Here is a 9,218-nt window from a genome sequence, read left to right on the forward strand (position 1 = left end):
TTTTTTAATATGGAGTTTGATTGCAAGTCCAATAATCTATCTGTGGCAAATTCGCACTAAGAATTTATTCTCACCCCCACCCTTTTGGGTTGTTTTACAGGTTCGGGTGCGACCAGGTCTGGGGAGGCACGAGACTAGTAGGCCTTTGGTATTATGCCTTATAGGACCTAGATATATATATTTTGTTGTACAGTTCTAGGCTAGGCATTATGGTTAGTATCCGGATGAGATACTTTTGATGTATTATACTATGACCAGACTGTGTACTCTGATTATATATATATAAACCTCTTTTTATATTATTTTATTGTGAATTGTTGAATTTATTTTAAATGTCTTGTAAGTATACATGGAGTGTATGCTTACGGCGGGGCACTGTCGCGACCCGTGGCTGCGGGGTGTGACATTAGTGCTATTTTATACTTGTGCCTACCCCTGAATGGATATAATGCCTACAGTTCAGACCGATTCGTGTAAAAAAAAAATAGGTATGTTGCTAAGGATATAAATATGTACAAATGTCGTGATTAGTCGTGTCATAACTTGGATCATGTGTCTTGTTGTGTTGTGATTAAATTTGGAAGGATGATCATAGCAAGTGAATGGTCACAACATCTTAATCACACCGTGGCCATGGCTCGTGACAAGACGTGTCCAAACATAACCGGCCACGTTTGTCATGTTTAACTATTTTTTCGTAATTTAGGTTACTTTATTTAATATTTACCAATCGATCAAGATCTAATGATCTTAATTACACGTGACAATGTGTCGTGTCGTGACCAAATTTTTTGCGTGACTTGTCTTGTCGTGTCAATTTTTCGAAAAAATTATCACGTCACGTGGACGTAACCGACACATGTGCCATGACAGAATCGTGACGTATCTAGTTGTACTGTGACTTTTTTAGATCTCTATCCACTACTCCATTTCAATTCGTCAGGAAAAAAATGTACTCTTGTCAATATTTTGTGTCTAACCCTGATCAAAATCTTAGATGCGCCCCTGATTCCATAGCTTATCGTTTAAGATTCGAAAACGCTATAATGAACACTAATATTTAATTATTATGATATAATTGAACTTTAAATTGTAAATTATTAACGTTTAAAAAAAAAGGACAGAACAAATGCTTAAACCATTATAATTTGTTAATTAGAAAAACATATCGGATGGAAAAATCAGTACTATATATGGTGTTAGTGTACCTACCTCGTCGAATCTTCTGATAGTATCTCTCATTGATAACCAGAGTAAGCTAGCTAACGATAGAGCACCTGCTTCCAGCCACGTCATCATTCACTAAGTACCCTCCAGGTCCCACCCAACACCCCTTCTCCAACTATAAATACCCCTCCTTTCCACTTCATTCTTCCCTTTTCCCCGATTTTATAATTAATAGCTAGCATTCAAACCAGTATCCATGCTGTCCCTTCAACAAACTATACTGTTCAACTCCCCTTTGCTGGAACAAGAACCCATTTCCGGGTTCGGGTACACCCCCTGGTCGGCGGCATCCGAACCATATGATACCAGTAATGACAATAATAATACCGAACAAGAGAACCATCAAACCCTTGAAGAATTAAGGCGGCTACGGCGCATGAAATCAAACCGCGAGTCGGCACGCAGGTCACGAATGCGTAAGCGGATTCATTTGGAGGAGTTAAAGATCCAATTGGACCAACTTGAAGCCCAGAACAGTGATCTAAGAAGGCGTGTTGGATCCGTTTTGAACCGGTACAGCTTGGTTCGGCAGGAGAACAGAAGGTTAGAAATGGAGGCGGCGTTGTTTAAGAGAAGGCTTTACGAGGCACAAACCGTGATATTAGTTAGTAGACGATTGAGCCGTGTTAGCGGGCCGCAGAATTTTCATGCGTTTGGTAACCTGCAGGGGGGGCAAGCGACCGCTCTCGCTTCTCTTATTAATATTGCGTAGAGTTTAATTTTGACTTAATTAATTGTTAGTTATTGGAAGTTATATATATTGCATGCATGTGACCTATATATGGAAGGGATCGAGGTTTGTAAATATAGCAAATATGTATATATATATATATATATATATTAATGATGATGTTGATTGAATATCACCTGGAATTTTTGTCAAAGATTGAAATAATTACACAAGCTAGCTAGTGGTCATGTCGTTCGGTCCGGTCAACACCTAATTAATTAAAATTTATCTTATTAATCATTTTTGTTTTCTTTGTTTAATAAATTGCATGAACGAGCGCGCGTAAACCAAACCAATTGAATAATTCAATCAACCGAAATACAAATTGAAAAAATAGACTAAATTTTAATTTTGGATCATAGTTTTACAACATGAATAATATAACATTTACTAAATAATGATATTTAGGTTCATTTAATTTGTTTTTCTTATCTAATTTTTAATTATTGAAATCAAATTAAAATATAAATGAAATTAAACTATCATAATATTAAAAGTGTGTGCTGTGCTATGTGCCTTTGTAATCCAGGCCCAACCACCAAAATTAATTATCTGCGTCTGTTTTTTTTTTTTATTGAAAAAAATTATCTGCGTTATGGCCTTACAGTACACTACTATGATGTTTGTTTCTTTAACACTAGAAGAAAAGTAAACAAGGTACGTAATATATGCACTTATGCAGTACAGTGAGACCTTCAAAAAAAAAAAAACATATGGAGTGCAGTGAGTTCTTCTATTGTTGTCTGAAATAGGGAAAATCAATTATTTCAACCCTTGTTTTTTATTTTATTTTGAATTGATAATATAAGAAGATGAGAATTTCAATATGTCTTTTATACCTCATCATATTTCATATTTTATATCTTCGTTTTCAAAGTCTAAATTGCCGATTCAAACCACTCAATATGATATCCATACTAAAATATGTATGGAGATGAAATTTTTTATTTTATTTTGTAAGATAGATACAAAATTACTGTTTTTGAACATGTCCATAAACAATAATTATGTACCTATTTCAAAAATTAGTAAAAAAAAATTAAAAATTTATAAAAACTTCATTCTCAAGTATATTTTAATATGAATATCATATTAAACAGTTCAAATCAGCAATTCAGACTTAAAAAAAAAAATATAATTAAAATATGAAAAATATACTTATTGAAAATTTGAAATACCTTCCTCCTCATGAAAGAATTAATATATATATATATATATATATATATATATACACACCAATCGTAATTGTTTTTCAGAGGCGCATTAAAGCCGTTTCCCATTAATTTCCAGTATATTTTTTAGAGTGAGTCTATGGTACTATGCATATCATGGGTTGGTCCGTGCTACGGCTCAATATTCGAGTCTTCAAAATTCTAATGGTCGATCTGAACCGTTCATCTTGTTATCCATATTAATATGTGTTTGGAGACCAAATTTTACATTTTTTGAAATTTTTTACTATTTTTTTTAGATATTTAGAAAATCACTTGATCTGAAAATTCTGGACCATCCAAAAACAGTAAAAAACAAATTTCAATAAATCTAAAAAAATAGTAAACAAATTTCAAAAAATGTAAAATTTGGTCTCCAAACACATATTAATATGGAGAACAAGATGAACGGTTCGAATCAACCGTTAGAATTTAGAAAAGTCAAATATTGAGCCTAGCACGGACCAAATCGTAATATGCATAGTACCATAAACTCACTCTTTTTTTTTATGTTGCTAAATATTCTCCTGTTCAAATTAAGTTGCTGCTTATGATAATCATAACAATGGCATGTCTTAATTGAATGGTTCCTATATATCAACATATTAGACAAAACAAATCCCATAAAATTAAAGATAATTTAAATCATTTTATTTTGATCGAACGGCTTAATTATAAGAATTACGTATGACAGTGTGCCGCAATCATTGCAAAGTGCAAATTACCGCTATAGCGTTTTCTTTGTTGCTTGTTTTTTAACGAACTTTTGCAAATGTGCATCAGAAAAATACACAGAACCGTTACACTCACCAATAAACGCACCTGGGCCCAACAACAAATAACTGCGTTTCCAGTTTCTTCTAGCTGAGCCGAAAATTCCAACACAATCTCTCCGCCGAGTCCATATCCTCTAAGGTAACCCAATATTTCTGTATAGATCTGCGGAGTCCAACACAATCCGACCCGATGTGAAATGCACCAGGTGCCTTTAATATTCGTGCAAATTCTAAGCTGACAGTCCAGATCTGAACATATATATTCTGTTATCTTAGGTGATATGAATTCCCGCTGAGCTACTAGAAAAAGACCAATCTAACGGTCTGAATTCATCTTTACTCTTCCCCAAGAATTCTATTTTCTGTGTCACTTCCAAAGTGTCAATTGTACAACGATAATTATTAGTTCATGTTAGATTACATATTAACTCGCTACATATTCTTTCACAAAATCACCAGATCGGCTATGAATCTGGCGCGCACTTTTTTGGTTATTCCCTCTACCGACCGCTCATGCCACCCGTCGCTTAGATTCCTTGCCACCTCTATACCGCCTCAGAGAGAAAAAAAGAGGATAAATATCGAAGCGTGGTTTTAGTGAAAGCAATGGCGGTCGAGATTCACTGCTGCGGTGCTAGGTTCTTTCTTCAAATTGTAGCGATTGTCCTGTTAGTGTTGTTCGCCGGGCTGATGTCGGGGCTGACGCTAGGATTGATGTCTCTTAGCCTTGTCGATTTGGAGGTGCTTTCCAAATCTGGTACTCCCCAGGATCGGAAGCATGCTGGTAATTGCCTTTTCTTCCTGGAATTTTTTTTTTTCAGCTCATGTAAATATGTAATGGAACGATGTATACAATTGTGAATGGGGAAAAAATTGAATTTGCTTTTGTTTTTCTCTCGAATTTTGTGACACGGAACTCTGAATTTGGCTCCCGTAGATGCTGGAAAAGTGTCCCTTATTTGTTTAAGACAAAGGCTTCTATGGACATAAGGACCTATTTATAAAATAAACATATTTTTATTTTCAAAGTTCAAACAGTTGATCCAAACCGTTCATCTTGTTCTCCATATTAATATGTGCTTGGAGACCAAATTTTACATTTTTCTGAATTTTTTTATTATTTTTTAAGATGGGTACAAAATTCAATAGTCTGAATTTGATATTTTTTGTACCTAATCTTAATAAATAGTAAAAAAAAATTCAGAAAAATGTAAAATTTGGTCTCCGAGCACATATTAACATATTAATATGGAGAACAAGATGAACGGTTCGGATCGACTGTTTGAACTTTGAAAATAAAAAGGGTGTTCATTTTACAAATAGGTCCTTATGTCCATAGAAGCATCACTCTTCCCATTTCTGGGTTAGATGATACATGTGGTTTTTGAGATAAAGATGGAAAATGACGTTGGCGTGATTTCCATCCGTCAGTGGTTAAAGTCCGTTGTAACTTAACTATGTTAAAAAAATTGGACTCTTAACCTTTTGTAATTTTGGTGTGTAATAATTTTTTCTTTGTTTGAGGAATCAATTGCTGCTAATAAAGTAATTGCTCTTGTTTGGTTACCATATATAGATTCTCAGGTTGCTAGAGTAAAAAAAAAATCAAGTTGTACTCTTCTTAGTTAGTGGATTGATTGGAAAATGCGGGTAGTTTGCTTTCTGAAACAGCATTCCATAAATTAGGAAATTGAGTTTTGTAAAGGCTGTCTAATAAAATGTTTTATTATCAACCTGTCAATGCATTCTAAGAAGCCAAAATTAACATCTGTTTTTCAGACCAAATATTGCCTGTGGTGAGGCGACAACACCTGCTTCTCTGCACTCTTCTCATCTGCAATGCAGCTGCAATGGAGGTAAAGCCCATTAAAAGAAGTTCTAGTTTGAAGCTATACTGCAATTCATACACCCCTTTTACTCATACATTGTCCTTAATTGAATTAGGCTTTGCCTATTTTCCTCGACAGCTTGGTCACAGCTTGGGGTGCCATTGTAATATCTGTCACATTAATCCTTCTCTTTGGTGAGGTGAGCACAAAAAAATTACAAATTATGTTATGAGATATATCATCTATTTTCAGCAATAATGAATGGTTTTTATTTTATTTATTTTTAATAGATCATACCACAGTCTGTCTGTACAAGATATGGTTTAGCAGTCGGAGCAAAAGTTGTTCCTCTGGTCCGTGTGCTAATTTTCATATGCTTCCCAATTGCATACCCAATTAGCAAGGTGGGATATTTCTGTAATTTCTTCATGAACATTTATATTTCCGACAATATCTGTAATCCATAAATTTGACTTATTTTCAGCTATTGGATTTCTTACTAGGACATGGTCGTGTGGCTCTCTTCCGTAGAGCTGAGTTGAAAACACTTGTAACATTGCATGGTAATGAGGTAAAAAAAAATTATATGTACTTCCAGAATAGAGTCTTCTTATTGATTATTGTTTGTGAATTTACAATAGATCGGTAGATAATGAAATTCTGCTGTCATTAGGCAGGCAAAGGAGGAGAATTAACACATGATGAAACAACAATTATAGCTGGTGCGCTTGAGCTTACTGAAAAGACGGTTAGAGATGCCATGACTCCGCTTTCTGATACCTTTGCTATTGATATCAATGCAAAGCTTGATAAGTATAGAGTTACTTTTTACTCTTTTTTATTGGTTTTCTCTGCACCTTGATCAGAACCAATTATTGTTTCAAATTGCTCACTCTTTTCATTTTGGTAATAAATTGTACCTTCATTGTTTTCTTTTTATATGTATATATAGGAACTTAATGAAAGAGATCATGGATAGAGGTCATAGTCGAGTGCCAGTATACTACAAGAAGAAAACTAATATAATTGGGCTTATCTTGGTAAAAAAAATTCGTTCTGTTATTTAAATAATTTTTCTTCTCTAATTTCCATAGCTAAATACCTATTTTATGTTATAGGTGAAGAACTTGTTGATGACGCCGCCAGATAATGAGACTCCTGTGAAAAATGTCACTATTCTCAAAATCCCGAGGTACTTATGGGTACTAATTAATGTGTGTTCTTTTGCGCAATACTTCTACAATTCAAAGTAATTAATATTAATAATATACAAAATATGTGCTAGGGTTCCTGAAGATATGCCCCTGTATGACATACTCAACGAATTTCAGAAGGGACATAGCCACATGTCGGTGGTAATAAAACAGACCATTATTGATAGCACCAGCGCTGATACCGGTATGCTTAGTTCAATTATAAAATAAATATCTTTCTAGAGAATTTTTCATATGCATTTAGAATCTCCGTCTTTCATAAATCATAATGTCATTCATAGAACTCAAGAACTCTGTACAACAATATAAATTCTCATACTAAAAATTTCCTTCATCTGGTGTGAATATGGAATTTTGAAAAAGAGGTGAGGGTGGTAATAGATGGTGGAAAAACCAGTGGAGGAGCCCCCAAGGCTCTAAGAGCACCTGTGAAGCCAATTCAAAGGTGGAAAAGCTACCCATCAAACAGCAGCAGCAGCAATAGGAGTAAAAGATGGTCGAGAGAGGGATCCATGGATGTTTTGGAGATCAATAACAATCCTCTGCCAGTGGTCAATGAAGACGAGGAGGCAGTAGGTATTATAACCATGGAGGATGTCATTGAAGAACTCCTTCAGGTAGCAAATTACCATTTTACCTAAAGTTTCTTAGTTTCCTCGTGTCCTTTGTTAGAGTACTGTTTTACGGACCGTAGATAGAAGTTAGCCAATTCCATGTGCAACTGTTACCGGTATCAAAATTTTACCTGTCTCATGTACCATCAAATCGCTAACAAATTGCATCCTGTATTCTGTTGCTTATGTTGATTATTTATTACTTTGCTGTTACTTGTGTTGTGCAGGAGGAGATTTTTGATGAGACGGATGTACACGAAGAACAATAATCTTTCCTCTTATTTTGAGCTTATCTGTGTACTGAAATCTAACTCATCCTTTATGAGCATTTTTGTGGCTTGTCTTAAATTTAAATTAGTTTTGCATCAGAAAAGTTGTGGAAGGGAAGAGAAATTACCGTCAAGTAGCGCATTGGATATTTTTGGATTTGGATAGTGAGATTGCATGTAAATATGAATAAAGAAAGGTTGCTTCCAATTAAATAGTTTCATATGGTTGGTTGCTTATATTGACCTATGATCATTTGGTTTCATAAGCTATTAAAAAGTAAAATAGACAAATTAAGAGGTTGGTTTTCGAAGAGGAGCCATAAAATTGTTGAATATTAATTATGTAGAGTTAGTAAGTGTTGTCAATTGAGACTTTTTAAGTATTTGCTCTAGCTAGCTGTTGGTGTTGGTGTGTATATATATATAATTAACGGGTTTCGTTTTCTTCTGTGATCTGCATATAAATATCAGGTTTTACCCACGTATCGTTGGAGTTAATATGAGAAAAATGCCAAAAGAGATTTCGTTTAAGCTTTGTTGCGTTTGATGTTCTGAGGGCTAGATTAAAGCTAGTATTAATCTTTCTTCATATTATTTGTTCTGAATTTAAGATGCATATTAATTTGACTAGGCCGCCACATTTCAACTATTTTATAATCGCCAAAACATCACAGAGGACGGAAATGACGAGTTCAAATACGATCGACTTTTAATATGTTGTATTGTATTTGTAGGGTGCATAAATAATGTAAGTTTTTATCGTGGTAAACGATTTAAAATTTACTAGTGTGTGCTATGCTTGGTGAGCATGCATAATTCCAAATTAATTTATTAGTTTGGTTTCAGACGATAAATTTAAACGTTGAATCCAATTTAATTCCTGAGTAACATGAGTAACGCTTGTACATGTATAGATTTCAATTTTTTTAATTTATTTAGAACAAAGTCAAGCAGTTATAAAATAAATAAATAAAATAATTACAATGAATAAATTTGAAATTTAAAATTTTACATGTACCTACATTGCATCGTTTGATACCACTGCAAAAGATTTTGGAGTAAACTTGTCATGAACTCCTCCTGATGAGAATAGCTCACCAACTAGGGTGACACATCATCATCTATCACAAAATATTATCTAAGAACACATTTATATATATAGACCCAAATTTTTTATAAATACCCAAAAAAAATATAAAATTACGGAATCTACCCAATCCGGTTATCCAATAACCGGATTTGTAACAAATTTCCGGTCAATGAATTCCCGGACTCAAAACAATATATCCGGTTAACCATTCACCGTAAAATTGTAATTTTTTCGTTTTAAAAAAAAAACAGAAATTTT

The 9,218-nt window shown here is 34.0% G+C and overlaps 2 protein-coding genes across 3 annotated transcripts; both read left to right on the top strand.

The window, feature by feature from the left end:
* Positions 1-1,423: 1,423 nt before the first annotated feature.
* On the top strand, positions 1,424-1,939 carry LOC144573910 (basic leucine zipper 43-like). The gene has a single exon (XM_078323691.1). It carries the CDS (start codon positions 1,424-1,426, stop codon positions 1,937-1,939), a length of 516 nt encoding a protein of 171 aa, XP_078179817.1.
* Positions 1,940-4,467: 2,528 nt separating this feature from the next.
* LOC144574312 (DUF21 domain-containing protein At2g14520-like) lies at positions 4,468-8,078 on the top strand. 2 transcript variants are annotated; one of them, XM_078324250.1, is made up of 11 exons: positions 4,472-4,728; positions 5,724-5,800; positions 5,889-5,972; positions 6,064-6,177; positions 6,258-6,344; positions 6,447-6,586; positions 6,726-6,813; positions 6,892-6,965; positions 7,059-7,171; positions 7,351-7,604; positions 7,829-8,078. In XM_078324250.1, the coding sequence occupies exons 1-11, from the start codon at positions 4,551-4,553 to the stop codon at positions 7,868-7,870; spliced, it is 1,251 nt and encodes a 416-aa protein (XP_078180376.1). In that variant the 5' UTR covers positions 4,472-4,550; the 3' UTR covers positions 7,871-8,078. The 2 variants fall into 2 exon arrangements, 1 of the variants encoding a protein (XP_078180376.1); XR_013518183.1 differs by lacking the exon at positions 7,059-7,171 and having other exon boundaries at positions 4,468-4,728.
* The last annotated feature ends 1,140 nt before the right edge of the window (positions 8,079-9,218 follow it).

The sequence above is a fragment of the Carex rostrata genome, chromosome 22 (assembly GCF_964058835.1).
Source record: "Carex rostrata chromosome 22, lpCarRost1.2, whole genome shotgun sequence".
NCBI lineage: Eukaryota > Viridiplantae > Streptophyta > Magnoliopsida > Poales > Cyperaceae > Carex > Carex rostrata.

Excerpts from the sequence above, each read along its gene's own strand:
- LOC144573910 (XM_078323691.1), top strand. The coding sequence starts at position 1,424 with ATGCTGTCCCTTCAACAAACTATACTGTTCAACTCCCCTTTGCTGGAA.
- LOC144574312 (XM_078324250.1), top strand. The coding sequence starts at position 4,551 with ATGGCGGTCGAGATTCACTGCTGCGGTGCTAGGTTCTTTCTTCAAATT. Across the intron at positions 4,729-5,723 it reads CCAGGATCGGAAGCATGCTG|ACCAAATATTGCCTGTGGTG; the intron begins GTAATTGCCTTT and ends TCTGTTTTTCAG. Across the intron at positions 6,966-7,058 it reads ACTATTCTCAAAATCCCGAG|GGTTCCTGAAGATATGCCCC; the intron begins GTACTTATGGGT and ends AATATGTGCTAG.